This window comes from Mytilus californianus, unplaced genomic scaffold (genome assembly GCF_021869535.1).
Source record: "Mytilus californianus isolate M0D057914Y unplaced genomic scaffold, xbMytCali1.0.p SCAF_2, whole genome shotgun sequence".
NCBI lineage: Eukaryota > Metazoa > Mollusca > Bivalvia > Mytilida > Mytilidae > Mytilus > Mytilus californianus.
Window position 1 is genome coordinate 19,895,697 of NW_026262668.1, and position 17,316 is coordinate 19,913,012.

General features: G+C 33.7%; 1 protein-coding gene across 2 annotated transcripts in view; it reads right to left on the bottom strand.

Annotated features, from left to right (window-relative positions):
• LOC127729434 (nuclear pore complex protein Nup214-like) overlaps positions 1-17,316 on the bottom strand; it is a 63,548-nt gene that overhangs the window by 6,649 nt on the left and 39,583 nt on the right. For both annotated transcript variants that reach the window (XM_052237260.1, XM_052237261.1), the window contains exons 23-29: positions 10,784-11,236; positions 10,035-10,169; positions 8,687-8,764; positions 5,703-7,302; positions 2,870-3,024; positions 2,387-2,527; positions 467-674 (exon numbers count right to left, since the gene is read on the bottom strand). In XM_052237260.1, coding sequence (XP_052093220.1) covers positions 467-674; positions 2,387-2,527; positions 2,870-3,024; positions 5,703-7,302; positions 8,687-8,764; positions 10,035-10,169; positions 10,784-11,236 — 2,770 coding nt within the window. The remainder of the gene's footprint in view (positions 1-466; positions 675-2,386; positions 2,528-2,869; positions 3,025-5,702; positions 7,303-8,686; positions 8,765-10,034; positions 10,170-10,783; positions 11,237-17,316) is intronic.

Genomic DNA, 17,316 nt, shown 5'->3' on the forward strand with positions numbered 1-17,316 from the left:
ACCTTCAAATGAATACAAGAAAATCTGTATAGCAATGCTTAATGATGAAAAATAACATTTTATAAATTTTGATACGTCCAAAGCCCTTTCCTTGATTTTCCTTCATCAGGAATGCTCAAACACAGAAGTCAAAAGCCAAGGATGTTTAAATGTTAAAATCATGTATGGAAACAAATGACCTTGGCCAAAAAGTAAATGTTATCACTTCACAAATGCCTACTGAGAAACATTATACACTAAAAGAATGTTTGATTAAAATGTTTTAATCTGAATCATTGTAAGTATGTTAATTGGAAAGTTAAATCTGAATCATTGGGAGTATGTTAATTGAAAAGTAAAATCTGAATCAATGTGAATTTGTAAATTGGAATTTAAAATCTGGATCATTGTGAGTTTGGTTATTGAAAATTAAATCTGAATCATTGTGAGTTTGTTAACATGGAAAGTAAATAGGAAAATCCCTTACCCTGCAAATCCAGCTGATTGTCCAGGTTGTGGAGATCCAAACATAGTATTACCACCTACTGGATTACCAAAAACTGGTTGGCTGCCAAATCCTGTTGCACCACTGCCACCAAATGTTGGACTACTCCCAAAGGCTTGGCTGGTACCAAAAGCTGGAGCTGTTCCAAATGAAGGACTACCCCCAAAAGCAGCAGGAGCTCCAAATCCAGCTAAAATATATACTAAGCCTTATAATTAGTCTGTAAGAAACAAATATTCCATCATTAGAAGAATATATATGAAAAAAATCAAAACTTAGCAAGAGCTATTAAAGCAAAAAATAAGTCTTGACATTAAGTATGAACATTAATACTATTGACTTATATTAAGTTGTTAAAAAGGTTTTTCTTCAACATGCTGAGAGTCACCATACACATTGGATGTGAAATATCATCTCCCTTATTCTTACTTATCATATTTTACTTTATATATATCCAACACACTCAAAATTATGCCCCTCGATAGAGGTCTTACTTTTAAATAAAGTTCAGAGGGTCCACTACTTAATCGTTTTACATTGCTTTACATTTTTCATTCTGAGGCCTTTTATAGCTTGCTTTACACTATGGGTTTTGCTATTTGTTTAAGGGTGCACAGTGATCTATAGTTGTGTACATCAACATCTTTGGACTCTGGTAGATAGTTGTCTCATTAGCATGTACCATATCTTCTTGTTTTTATATTAGCTATCAGTCTTGTACTATTAAGGTGAAATGCTTAAATAAAATATCATTAATTTGATAAAATTGAGAATGGAAATGGGGAATGTGTCAAAGAGACGACAACCCGTCCAAAGGACAGAAATTAGTTTTTAACTAGATTTGTCGGAACGAGACGAATGGCCCCGTATCAAAAAGTTGAAAAATCTGCATTTTCAACAACACATATGGACACAAACATGCATTGATAGTATCCAGCTCTCAAGACCAATACTAGTTTGATGAAAAATTTCCTTGATCAATGAGTAGTTAAATTTCACACTATCAGCAAACAGGAAGTGGATGTACTGCAGATCTAACAAGATATGTTGAAACGACATGAAAATCAGCATAGCGGAACAAAACATAACATGATCTGTAACACACAATGGGTGACTCACAAACCAAATATCAGCCCAATATCTGAAGGCGTTTAGAAAAAAAGTCAGGTTGACTGTGATTTTCAACAATTTATCAAAGTCCAAAGTTTGTAATTTCTGCAAAAATTAGCAGAGCGGAACGAAACTTAAACTTGATCTATAACTCATTATGGTGAACTCACATACCAAAAAATCATTCCAATATCTGAAGGCGTTTAGAAAAAAAGTCTGTATAACAGTGATTTTCAACTATTTATCAAAGTCCAAAGCCTGTAATTTCGGCAAAAATAAGTAGAGCAGAACGAAACTTAATCTTGATCTGTAACTCATCATGGTTAACTCACATACCAAAAAGCAGCCTAATATCTGAAGGCGTTTAGAAAAAAATTGCGTATAATGGTTTGTTGCGGAATGACGGAATGATGGAATGACAGAATGACAGAATGACGGACAAGGGTAAAACTATATGGCCCCGACAACTTTGTTGCGGGACCATAAAAAAAAATTTGAAGTAATTAATTCAAGCATCAAATGTTGAGCAATTAATTAATTATTTTTTATTTTGTTGAACCATTTAATATACCATATGGATAGACAACAGTTATTGAAGGTCAAAATTAATTATCATAATTAATGTTTGTACATATACAATTACAACTTTATATGTAAGCATTAAATAAATTCAGATTGGAATAAACACAAACACATTTACCTTTAATAGATAGGCATTTTAGTATTACATGCATACATGGTACTGTTGGATTTTAAAGCTAGTTCGTATTTGGTAATTGACTTATTACTTACAAGGACTAGTCTGTTGTGATGCAACACCAAAACCTGAGGCAGCTACACTACCTCCCCCACTGGTAAAACCTCCTACCCCTCCAAAAGTGCTGGAACTCTTGGCTCCAAAAGTTGAACTTCCTTGATTACCAAAGATGGAACCTGAAAAAAAACCCAAAATAATCAGATTTTTATAATGTCCAAGATTATAATAACTATTTTCAATTTGTTACCTTTCAATAATCGCTAACTGCAAAAAAATAAACACACACACACATTTATTAGAAAATCAATCTTACAATATTTGGGAAAATCATATTTCTCACTACTTCACTATCTGAAGCTAGAAACATTTTTGTTTTCCTCTCTACCCAGTATCAATTACAGAAGACCATAGGTTTACTTCAAGATTTCTTTTGGGTTTTGTTTGTAGTTGGGTTGCTGTCTCACTAATGTTGACATGATTAAAATATAACTGTGTAATAAACAAGTAACAAATGTTACCTGTGGAACTCGTTGTGGTAGTACCAAAGGATGTAGAACCAAATACATTGGTGTTAGCTCTCTCTGTACTCGGTTGTCCACCGAGACCACCAAAACTTGATCCACCAAATATACCTCCACCGGAACTGGATGTGGTCGCTGTCCCGCCAAATGAGCTTAAATATATATACATAGCTTAATAAATTAATCTTTAACAGCTCAAGTATATTTGAATTAAAAATTTTAAGTGACTTTGCCACTTGGTGAGATTCAAAATATTTGAAAAACAGAATATTTCTGGATTCAAATGGTTTACCTACATTTTCTGTCATACCTTTGTATCATTTAAAGATGACAAAATTTACAAGAAATGATCATTGAATTGAATTACCTGTTGATGGTTTGTAGTGAATTAGTAATGTCTAATGGAAAAATTCCAGCTACATCCTGTAAAGTGTTCATGTTGAGGACATCAAACATATCAAGCTTCAGGCATTCAATACTGTAGATTCATTATTATTCATGGTATATCAATTTTCATAGATTTATTGGGTATAGGTGAACTACAATTTTAAAAGTTTTACAAAGTACAAATTAACTATAGGCCTGTATGCAGACTTTTGTTAAACCATAAAGCTAAATATCCACGAAAAAATTTATCTTTAATCCAAGAAAATTGGTATCCGAGATAAATACATGATTCCATATTACACTTCTCAAATTGTCATATTAAGAATTTCATATTTGTTGCGAGTCTCCTTCAGATACATTCATGAAAAGTTTTAACAATTTTTTAAATAAAAAAAAAGTTAGAGAACGGAAAGAAAAATTCAGCAATTTTTCCATTTGTAAAGGAATATAACTCTAGAACGGTTAAAGTGACGCCACCAAAATTCAAACTTGATCTGTGTTTTGTGGTAATAAGCATTGTGTATAAGTTCCATAAAATTTGGTTGAGGCAAACTAAAGTTAAAGAACGGAAACCAACTTTGGGACGTATGGATGGACAAGGGTAAAACTTAATGCCCCCGCTACGGAGGGGGCATAGAAAATACTGTAAATTCAGAACTATTGCATGCATTTATTATTGTGATTTTTGAAGACCGAACAAAAAATGCAAGATTAACTATTGGGATTTCAGGAAAAGCTGAATGCAGATGTATGTATCAGATAACAGAATATCAGTTCTTATCATTGTGATACTCACCCAGTTGCATTATTCACATTAAATAATAAAATGCTCCGCTGGGCGCAGCTTGATATGACCACAGAGGTCGAACCCTGAACAGTTGGGGCAAGTATGGACACAACATTCAAGCTTGATACAGCACTGAATTTGGATTGTGATTAAATACTTGACACAGCATAGGTTTCTGACACAGAATGAATGTGGTCTAAGAACTTAAAAATTTTAAATTTACCTATTCAAACCATATCATTATTATTTGCTTTTATATATAAATCAGAAATAACCAATTTAAAATGGAAAATTTTTAAGAAAAAAAAAGGAAAAAAAGGAAAAAAAAATCCCTCCCCCAAATTTTTTGAACCCCCTTATGATTCATCAACCACAAAAACAATCCCAGCCTTCCCTTTGTGGTATGGTACCTTGCAGTACAATTTCAGAGAGATCCATACATTTGAACACAAGTTATTGTCTGGAAACTAGAAAAATGCTTGTTTTTAGGCCCCTTTTTGGCCCCAAATTCCTAAACGTTTAGGGCAATTACCCCCAAACTCAAACCCAGCTTTCCCTTTGTGATATGGAACCTTGTAGTACAATTTCATAAAGATCCATACACTTACACACAAGTTATTGTCCTGAAACTAGAAAAATGCTTGTTTTTTGCCCCTTTTTGGCCCCCAATTCCTAAAATTTTGAGGCAATTACCCCCAAAATCAATCCCAGCCTTCCCTTTGTGGTATGGTACCTTGCAGTACAATTTCAGAAAGATCCATACACTTGAACACAAGTTATTGTCTGGAATCTAGAAAAATGCTTATTTTTGGCCCCTTTTTGGCCCCTTATTCCTAAACGTTTTGGGCAATTACCCCCAAACTCAATTCCATCTTTCCCCTTGTGATATGGAACCTTGTAGTACAATTTCATAAAGATCCATACACTTACACACAAGTTATTGTCCTGAAACTAGAAAAATGCTTATTTTTGGCCCCTTTTTGGCCCCTTATTCCTAAACATTTTGGGCAATTACCCCCAAACTCAATTCCAGCTTTCCCTTTGTAATATGGAACCTTGTAGTACAATTTCAGAAAGATCCATACACTTACACACAAGTTATTGTCATGAAACTAGAAAAATGCTTGTTTTTTTGCCCCTTTTTGGCCCCTAATTCCTAAAATTTGGAGGCAATTACCCCCAAAATCAATCCCAGCATTCCCTTTGTGATATGGAACCTTGTGGTACAATATCAGAGAGATCCATACACTAACAAACAAGTTATGTCTGGAAGTTACAAAAATGCTTATTTTTGGCCCCTTTTTGGTCCCTAATTCCTTAACTGTTGGTACCATAACCCCTCAAATCAATCCCAACCTTCCTTTTGTGGTATTGAACCTTATGGTAAAATTTCATAGAGATCCATTCACTGCAACTAAAGTTAGAGTGCAAAAACCAATGTGTCTTCGGACGATGACGACGACGACGACGCCGCCAACGTCATACCAATATACGACCACAAAAATTTTTTGCGGTCAGAATAAAAACCTCACAATAATTTCTGGATTTACAATAATAGAATTTTTTTTACTACTGATCAGAGGATACAACAAGATAATAAATTTAAACCAAATGACAGTCATTTTAACAACTCGCATACATGTAGCCATAAATTACCTTGATGTTTGTCCAAATGCAGTCTGACCAAATGCAGTCTGCCCAAATCCTGGAGCTGTTGTCTTCTGACCAAATGCTGATGTCTGCCCAAATCCACTACTCCCAGATGATACAGGTTGCCCAAATACACTGGTTCCAGTTGATGAAGTTGGTTGCCCAAATACACTGGTTCCAGCTGGTTGCCCAAATACACTGGTTCCAGCTGATGAAGTTGGTTGCCCAAATACACTGGTTCCAGCTGGTTGCCCAAATACACTGGTTCCAGCTGATGAAGCTGGTTGACCAAATAATCCTCCAGCAGGAGAGGAGGTTGTTTGTCCAAACATACCACCAGAGCTAGGAGTTGAAGTTGACTGACCAAAAAGGCCTCCAGAACTAGGAGTAGAGGTTGGCTGGCCAAAAATACCACCGGAGCTTGTTGCTGATGTTGTCTGACCAAACAATCCTCCAGAGCTTGTTGGTGATGTTGTCTGACCAAACAATCCTCCAGAGCTTGATGCTGGCTGACCAAATAAACCACTAGAGCTAGAAGAAGGTTGTCCAAATAGTCCTGTTGAAGTAGTTGTAGTTTGGCCAAATAATCCCCCTGAACTTGAGTTAGTGGTCTGTCCAAACAAGCCATTGGAGCTAGTAGTGGATGGGGTCTGTCCAAACAGACTAGATGGAGTAGAAGATGATTTTTGCAGGAACAGATTTTCAGCAGTGGTTGTGGATGTTTGTCCAAATGGGCTGGAAGTTGATGTTGTTGTACCCTGACCAAAAGGAGCAATGGTAGAAGCTGCACTACTAGACTGTCCAAACAAGGTTCCTGTTGTAGTGGTCTGACCAAACAATCCTAAAGCTGGTTTCTGACCAAATAAACCTGTCCCTGCTGCTGAAGTTGTCTGTCCAAATATTCCAGTTGTTGCACTTGATGTTTGCCCAAATAATCCACCTCCACTGGCATTACTAGTTGTAGCTGGCACATTTGAACCACTGATTTCATCTGTCACAGCTGATGAAGTTGTCACTGTTTCTTCACTTTCCTCTTTTTGTTGGTTTAAGGTCTCACTGTTGGCAGTAGCTTCTGAACTTGTAACAGTGGTAGTTGGTGTCTGTCCATCTGTTGACACTTTTTTCCCAAACAGACCAGTATTGTTAGATGTACTTGATACACTTTGACTGACCGCTGTTTTCCCAAACAGACCTGTATTGTTAGATGTACTTGATACACTTTGACTGACCGCTGTTTTCCCAAACAGACCAGTGTTGTTAGATGTACTGGATACACTATGACTGACTGCTGTTTTCCCAAATAGACCTGTTTCACTTGAAGAACTGGTACCAAATATTCCTGTGCCTGTCGAAGATATTTTAGGATCATCTGAAGATGTAGCTTGACCTAAAACAGATGATGTGGCTCCTGTATCAGGAGAACCAAATAAACTTCTAGAAACTGAAGAGCTTGGCTGTTCTTTCTGTGTTGTCTCCCCTTGCTTACATCCCGTTTCTTTTGAAGTCTTTGGTGTTGTGTCTACTCCACTGCTACCAGTTGGTGGTATGGAACCAAATGACTGCGAAAAAGAAAATCCACTCACTGGTTTGTTTTCATTGGTGGCAACTGCAAAACAAATCTAAAAGTATACTTTTATAAAATATATAAAGCTATAAGTATATTTTTATAAAATATATAAAGCTATAAGTATATTTTTATAAAATATATAAAGCTAAAAGTAATTATACATTAGCTTCATAAAATCACACAATTAGGCAATAAGACACCTAACATTCATCTTTTGTGGAGGAAGGGGGAGGGGGGTTCAAAGGATAAGCAATTTTTTTTTTACTTCAATCAAAAACTTACTTTTTTCAATAGCATACATAAACAAGAATTTTCAATGGAAACACATTTTTTGTCATTTTCTTACTGAAAATATGTATTTTTTCATAAAAATAAGTTTTGTTTGTTTGTTGGTGTTTAAGGCCACATTCAGCGACCTTGACTTTATCATAGTGGCCATTTTTTATTGGTGAATGAAGCTGAAGAACCAAAAAAAACTACAACCTTCAGCAGGAAAACTGGCATTCCCCGTCATTAAAACTCAGAGTCAAGTACACCTCGCCACGATCAGGGTTCCAATGTTACAACCTTATGTTCTTGAATGACATTCGTAAGGTAGCTCTTGAGTTCTGTATCTAACACATGATTATAAAATAGTTATTGCTCATAAATTTTCTTTTCCTCTTTAATAGAAAATTTTAGTGTGTAATCATGGCCGGGTGTGGCTCATTGGTTCAAGGCAAGGTGGATATAATTGTCAATAATGATAAAATAGCATAGAGCATAGCTAGGAGATGAAATTCACGTAGATTGCACATGTTTTAAGTTCATGTAAAAATTTTTAAAATGAAATTATTTTTTTTATAATTTTTTAATTAGTAATAGTGCTCAAGATGGATGAAAATTTAAACACAAGTCAAATGTTAGAAAATAGTCGGAAAAAGAAAATAGGATACAAAATAAATAAAAATTTTATGCTTGAGCTCATTTCACATTCATGAATACCCGGTACATTTTACATGATTCTTTTGTGAGCCAATAGACTATTTTCATATTACCGACCTTTGACTCTGGATTATATAATTTTTCAACAGGTTGCCTAATCTGTGGTAGGACATCCTGGTACTTGGTCAGGTAAGAGCAACCAAAAGAAGGAAAATCAAATATATAATCGATGCAATTTGGGAAGGAAGGTTTACTGTTGGCAGATTATTTTTTTGTGTATAGAAAAAATAAAACAGTTAATTTCTTCCCAAAATTGTACTGATTGAAAGCTTGATTTTACTTCTTAACGTGGTTCTTGCTTGACCGAGTACCAAGATGTCCTACCAAAGAGAAGGTAACCGCCAAAAAAACATAAACTCTGGAGTCATAAGTCGGTAATATGAAATTGTCTATTTGTCCTTGTAGTGTTTCAACTAGTTGCTGTTATGGTTCTGACTACCTTCAACAGTTTCCTTTGACTTTGTGGTGCTTTCACTAGATGAAGTCTTCTGAACATTGTGTTTACTACCAAATAGTCCTACAAAAAAAAATGATAAGATACAAGGCTATCTTGTAAAATTCATGGTTTCAGAATCAGAAGGATTATGAGTAATATCATTATTTGTACACCAAATTAAAAACAATGCGACACCATTGGTCAGAAAACCATTGCTTTGGACCATTCAACACACTTTGGTGTAGGCTTTTGAAAATATTACCCAGACTGCATTAGATACTTTAAGTCATGCAAGGTTGTAATGGTAAATTAGTGAATTATTAGAATAAAACACAGTACTGCTTCAAAACATAAAACATTGGAATATTTGGATCTTATTTCAATTCATTTAATAAAAATAGAGGCTCTTAAGAGCCAGTGTTGCTCACCTGGATCAATGAGCATCTTTAACTTACCACTCTCCAACATTGTAGACTAGAATATAATTCATGACTAAAATCTCTTTTTAGTTGATAACACAAAAAATAAGTAAAAATCGTCATTCCTTGGCAAGAACTGCTGACTGACGGTTTTGGCTATGCTAACCTATTTGTGGACATGATCTTGATTTATAGTAGATCTTGTCCTGTTGATAATTATTTGGATTTTAAAGTTTCTACCAAGTCGATTTTTCAAGACAATAGGTAAAAACACAAAAAAATAGTAAAGTTCATCATTTAAGCAACAACTCTTATAACATATATAAGGAGTAGACTAACAATTTCAGCCATGTTGCCTATTGTAGAAATTGTCTTACTGAAAATTTGTTTCCTATTAAATTTCTCTTTATCTTATAGTTTTAAAAATGATATTTCTTACAAAAGACTCAAAGACAGGTTTTGCTGTTCATCTGATAGGATAACAGGTATGTAAATGTGCAATCTACAGATTTTCATGAAATCACCAATCTGTAAGATCCCACTTATATGTACATGTAATCTTAAGCAGACAGCATTCAGAGGACAAATGCTGGTTGGCTTAAGAAAAAATAATGTGCTGCCTGGTGATCTAGCACATTAGAACTCTAGTTCAGCATGTCAAACAAAGCATTTGTCATAGTTATGGTGTTTGCTTTAACTGACTTAATCACAATCTTTAACATTTATACTAAGAAAAAGTGTTTAAGTCAATGGACAATGAATGAGGGACAGGCCATATAGTCTTCAGGGAAATGAGATGTGCCATTCTTAATAGAACTGCTTACCAAATGTTACTGAACATTAGTGGTTTCCATTTAGCTGACCCAATCACAAACTTCCGTAAAAGTCTGCCTAAGTCTCTCCCCTCCACAATGATGACACCTAGTGTTTACCTGTTATGTTTTGTGAACTGGATGCTCCTGCAGAGAAGGAAAACGAAGAACCAGTAGGCTTAGCTGTAATAGTGGTGCCATCTAGTGACAACTGTGATGCTGACTTAGAAACATCAGCTGTTGATTCTCCACCCCCTATAAAGATAGACAAAAATATGTTTCATCACAATTCTGTCAAATTGTGATGACGAAAGAACATATCATTTTCTTTAAAACATATGTGCTTTAAGAATTTTAACTCTTTAATGTTTACTAAACATAACACAAGTATATATGTGTGTTGTTATAAAATAAATGTATAGAAGCAATATAGTAACAGTAACAGTTGTACATCGAGATAAGACAACATCCCAAAACCAAACATTTTCCCTAATTTCAGTCTATGAATAGCTGATATGACCTTGGCCTTTTACCTATTGACCCCAAATTCAATAGAGGTGTTCCTCTGCCAATGGGAAATTAGCATGCCAAGTTTGGTAAAGTTTGAATTTTGCTTTTATATTTGAAATATTTAAATCAATTGCCTATTTTCCTACTGCACAATACAAAGTAGATCTGGAAATATAGATTTTGACCCCTCTGTTAGACAGTTTTTCTGTCAGTCTGTGAGTCTGTCCATCATTTATTTTGACAGTCAGTCAATCAGCTAACTCAAGTACATTATATCCCATTACAATCTTATGTTTATATAAAACCCTTTGATTATTTGTTTTTAGTTAAGACAGGTTACTACTACTACCAAGGTATACCTAAATCTGAAGTGCTTTTATCATTTTTTGTTTCATCTGTCTTTCTCCCAGCCGAGAAATCAAATCCTGCTGAGGATCCTGTGGTTGTAGAAAAAGATTCAGAACCAAAGGCAGAGGTACCAGTCTGTCCAAACTTATAACCAGTAGAGGGTATGTTATTAGTCGTGCTGCTGCTCGTAGATGACACTTTCTCTGCTAAACCTGTTGCTATGGATGCATTTGATTTAAAGGCAAATCCATTTGGATTTTTTGGAATGGCTCCACCATTTGAATCTGCGCTACCTCCAAATGAAAATCCTTTAGTTGTATCTGTGCCTCCAAATGAAAATGGTTTGGTTGTAGTGCTGACGTCTGATGGTTTTGGAGACCCAAACAAATTTCTGCTTGTTACTACCGGGCTTGATTTGGGCATATCAGGTCTTACAGAGGATAATGGAGTTGATGTTACCTTCCCTGAAAAATTAAAAAGATGGATGTTAGTAAATGATTTCTTTATCCAATTTTTTTCTTTGTACCTTTTCTTATTCCACTGATGAGGATAAAAGAGGAAAGGTTAGGTACTAACAAACTATTTAAACCCGGACACATGTTTAACAGATAATACCATCAACAGTACTAACAACATCAACAGTACCAATACCATCAATGGTACTAACAACATCAACAGTACCAATACCATCAATGATACTAACAACATCAACAGTACCAGTACCATCAATGGTATTAATAACATCAACAGTACCAATACCATCAATGGTATTAATAACATCAACAGTACCAGTACCATCAATGGTACTAACAACATCAACAGTACCAATACCATCAATGGTACTAACAACATCAACAGTACCAATACCATCAATGGTACTAACAACATCAACAGTACCAATACCATCAATGGTACTAACAACATCAACAGTACCAATACCATCAATGGTACTAACAACATCAACAGTACCAATACCATCAATGGTACTAACAACATCAACAGTACCAATACCATCAATGGTACTAACAACATCAACAGTACCAATACCATCAATGGTACTAACAACATCAACAGTACCAATATCATCAATGGTACTAACAACATCAACAGTACCAATACCATCAATGGTACTAACAACATCAACAGTACCAATACCATCAATGGTACTAACAACATCAACAGTACCAATACCATCAATGGTACTAACAACATCAACAGTACCAATACCATCAATGGTACTAACAACATCAACAGTACCAATACCATCAATGGTACTAACAACATCAACAGTACCAATATCATCAATGGTATTAATAACATCAACAGTACCAATAACATCAACGAAACCAATAACATCAACAGTACCAATAACATCAACGAAACCAATAACATCAACAGTACCAATAACATCAATGAAACCAATAACATCAACAGTACCAATAACATCAACGAAACCAATAACATCAACAGTACCAATAACATCAACAACACCAATAACATCAACAGTACCAATAACATCAACAGTACCAATAACATCAACAGTAACTAACATCAACAGTACCAATAACATCAACAGTAACTAACATCAACAGTACCAATAACATCAATGGAACCAATAACATCAACAACACTAATAACATTAACAGTACCAATAACATCAACAGTACCAATAACATCAACAGTACCAATAACATCAATGGAACCAATAACATCAACAGTACCAATAACATCAACAGTACCTAACATCAACAGTACCAATAACATCAACATTACCAATAACATCAACAGTACCAATAACATCAACGGTTACATCAACAGAACCAATAACATCAAGGATAACATCAAAAGTACCAATAACATCAACAGTTACATCAACAGAACCAATAACATCAACGATAACATCAAAAGTACCAATAGCATCAACGATAACATCAAAAGTACCAATAACATCAACAGTTACATCAACTGAACCAATAACATCAACGATAACATCAACAGTACCAATAACATCAACAGTACCAATAACATCAACGATTACATCAACAGTACCAATAACATCAACAATTACATCAACAGTACCAATAACATCATTGATTACATCAACAGTACCAATAACATCAACGTTACTTATAACATCAACAGTACCAATAACATCAACGTTACTTATAACATCAACAGTACCAAAAACATCAACGGAACTAAGAACAACTACAGTACCAATCACATCAACGATAACATCAACAGTACCAATATCATCAATGATACCAATATAATGACTACTTAAACATTGTAATTAATTTGTTTAAGCTGTCAAAACCTACTGTGGAAGTTTTCATCAGTAAAGTTTAGTTAACGATGATCGATTTTGAGGTGTGTAAAATCGGGAATAGGGGTGGTATTTGAGGGGGTCACATAACATTCCCCCCAAAATGTAGAAAATATAATACTAAAAAATACTAAATGAAAAGTACACACTAAGCCATGTGAATGTGGGTAGGGATGGGTAAAAAGGATGGGGAAATAAAGAAGGGGTATTTTGGAACTAGGGTAATAGAAAGAATTGAGGAATGATAACAGAGAGCTACTGTCCTATTGTTTTACTATGGACCTACATCTTGTACTAGTTACTACATATATGCTTTATATTACTTCAGTTAATTTTTATGAGACTTTTGAACAAGCAAAACATTTAATCATATCACTTATTTGCATATATAATTTTTAATAGAAAAACAAAGGATATGGGGTATCCATCCATGACACAAAATAAATACATGCACAGCAACAACAAAAAAACACACAAAAAGCAAAGGAACAGCGCTTTTATTTTATTTTAGTTTTTTTTCAAATATATAGATATTAGTCCTAGGGGAAACTAAATTATCTTTTTCAAACAAGAAGATTAAAAAATCAAATTCATCATTTGTAGAAGGGCATACAAAATCATAGGTAAAGAAAAAAAAACTTTAAGGTAAACAACAAGAAAAAAAACACACAACATAGAAACAATAAAAGTCTGAAGGGGTAAATCTATCAGATGACCCAGTAATTGTATAAAATTTAAAAAGTATCCAAAGGTGGTAAAAATACTATTTTAATTTCTTTTCTACCCATAGGTAACCTATGGTAAGAAAGTCACACTTGAAGGTAGAATGTGATTAGCCAATGTTCAACCATGATTGATATTTTTCTTACCCAAAGGTTGACTAATTTGTTGCCTTAAACAGATTTAGACATAAAAACACACCCCTTATCACAAACAATTGCAAGTTGAGCACACCTTTTTGCAAGTCAAGCACACCTTTTTTAAAAATTCAACTGTACCCTTGTTATCCATTCATAGCCCTCCAATTGATATTCCATAGGAAGAAAATATTATTCACTGTACTGGTTCACTGGTCTGATTAATATTGTTCATTTTATGCAAAAATAAAGTTATCACAAGAAAATATAAGACAGTTATAATTATAATACCACATTGGGCATAAAAAGAATTAAATGTCTTCAATTGAAAGTATATTCTGACAAATACCTTGCACTACTTTATTAGAATTTGCACATTTCAGTAATAATTTGTACCAATTTAATTTGTGCTCCTATTTGTAGCCTTGCTATCTATTTTCATAAACAGTCATGATATCAAATAAAATATGTAGATTTAGCATACTTGGTCCTAATTTATTTTCATTGGTTAATTGTTCTAAAGTTAATTTCATTCCAAATAAAAACTGTGTGCTGGAACTTGTGGGGATAAATATAAGATAACTGTGGTTAATAATTCAACATTCTATCACTAAGGGGAGATAATCCAAAGTGTACTTAACATATATAGTGATTTAAAAAAGAGATCAATTTGCTTAATGTTGGTTCCATTCAGAATTATTACCCATCATCAAACTGAATTTTCAGTAAAAATATCTCACCAAAATTAATGCTTTGAAAATGTATCCCAAATAATAGCTTTTTGATAATAGTTTCCCCCTTAGCTATTTGTCTAATTGAGGTCTCATTCCTATTTTGTTTTGTTTCACCTGTACATAATTGTAAGAAAAGTTTAAAAAAAAAACATCCTTCTTGAATTTTGAAGTTTGTGGAAGAAAGTGGTTGTTGTGTTTTTTTGTTTTTTTGTTGTTTTTTATTTTTTTTTGTATACAAAACATGCATTTTAATTTCAGAATAAAGTAAAGCAAAGGAATCAAGACAATCTTTCTACTTCATTTGTATTTTGAAACTGTTATATACAAAAAAATTAATAATGTATGCTTTATTAGAAATGGAGCATAGTACAAAGGGATGCAACTCTTACTTACAAACGACATATCAAATGAACGAATAGGAACTGCAACCTATGTGCCAGCTGCTATGAAGATTCTAAATTACCTATACAACCAACAGTCATACATTTACAGGATGAGGACTACAAATGAAAGCTTATCCTAAGTAAAGTATATTTATTTTGATATTTTCATACCCACTCAAAAAAATGCATGAACTACTTGATGTTCATAGCTTCAAATCACAGTGTTAACTTTCACTTTTAATTTCAGATTATGTTAAAAAATGAAAATAAATAACAATTTATAAATGGCATGCGTCCGAAGCACATTTTTAGATTCATCTTCATCTGGAATGCTCAAAGCCAAATATTTTAAAGCCAAGGATGTATAAGAACTGAAACAGTCAAAGAGCTATATGATCAAAAGGACATGAAAATAGCCAAATCTATCTAAGTAGATATAAGAAGATGTGGTATGAGTGCCAATGAGACAACTCTCCATCCAAGTCAAAATTTATAAAAGTAAACCATTAGGTCAACTTTGCCTGAGGGAGTTGAAACCTTACTTTCTTAATAATTCATAAATCTATAAACGAACAATTCAAGAAAGGTTTAAAAGTGTTTACAATATCTTCATATGTACTGAAATCTCTGTGCTCTTATTTTAAGATTTTTTATCTTTAAAACTGTGAAAATTCACACTAACCAGACTATTTTTCCAGCTAATTCTATAACTTTAATAAATAGGGGTTAAAACAACTCTCATGGAATATAAAACTTATGTTGTCTTCCTCAGTTTACCATTTTAATGAAGTGCTCTAAGGAGACATGATCCATACCTGACTATATATAATACAAAGCATTTTATACAATGGAGGAGATGGGGATATTATAGGATTAAACGCCTTTTTTAAAGGAATTTATTGGTGTATAAACTCGACCAATTCACTCACAAACTTCGGACTTTATGATATGTTTGTGAGTGACTTGGTACAGTTTATACACCAATACATTCCTTTAAAAAGGCGTTTAATCCTTAAAATTGGAGATAAGGAATTTTTTTTTCCACACTCTTAACCTCTATGACACGTAAATTGTATATTTGTGCCATTGAATAGGCCTGGCGCATGAATATACTGGTTAACGCAAAAATATGTACTCCATGAAATTTGCGATCTGATGAAAAATAAACTACAAAAACTCTTAGTATCATTCAAACGAATGTTTTATGTTTATTATTTAATTTAACTATTAAGACCTATCAACGCGAATTTAAAAAAAAAATTTGTTAACGTCGATCCGGATTGTGTCTTTATCGTCGCCATCTTGTTTACATTGGTCATGAAAAGAAGTTCGGTCAACGTCGTCTATCGAAAAATAAACAACGTCAAGAAAAACTACCGGAAGTCCTCTCAACCAATCGTATCAACGTATTCTCTAATATGCAAATCATATAAGAATTATTTAGGATTAGCCTTGGCTTGAACTGTTACACAATTTTCAATAGGAAATTCCCATGTGGTCTTGATGTCATACAGTTATAGCTTATGAATTACCATTCAAGTCTCCAAAATGTAGTGATACTCCTTTGACAAGACATTTAGACCAAGATTTCTGTATTAAGCCATTTTTTGGGGGGAGAGATTGCATTCACCCTATACAAGTGCTAAACATGTCATGGATTCTGTAAACACAAAACTGTATTAAAATCTTTCATAGATACAAAGATTTGGTTTGGCAATTTGGCTGTACCTATAAATGCATTATTACAAACAGGATATTACATTCTAATTTTTAGGGTGAAGTTGTTTATAGAGCCATACATTTAGATAAAACCAATGTAAGTTTTTGATCCTTTCAGAAATTTTGTGATGATTTTAATTATTAGATAAATTGCGAGGGTACAGTGGTTGTTGTTGGTAGCTGTCAATCATATTTGATTCTATTTTTTTTTTTTAGCAGAACTTAGGCTGTTTGTTTTTTTTTTAATTTTTTTAATAATTGATTCACATTTTGTTTGATGTGTTTGTTTTTTTTATTTTGCCATTTGATTGGGGACTTTCCTTTTTGAATTTTCCTCGGAGTTCAGTATTTTTGTGATTTTACTTTTTTTGTCATGCTGGGGTTTTCCATAGCTTACTATACAGTATGGGTTTCGCTCATGGCTAAGGACGTACAGTGACCTTAAGTTGTTTGTCTTATGGTCACTGGTGGATAGTTGGCTCATAGGCAATCATACCACATCTCTTTTTGAAATTTACACTTTTA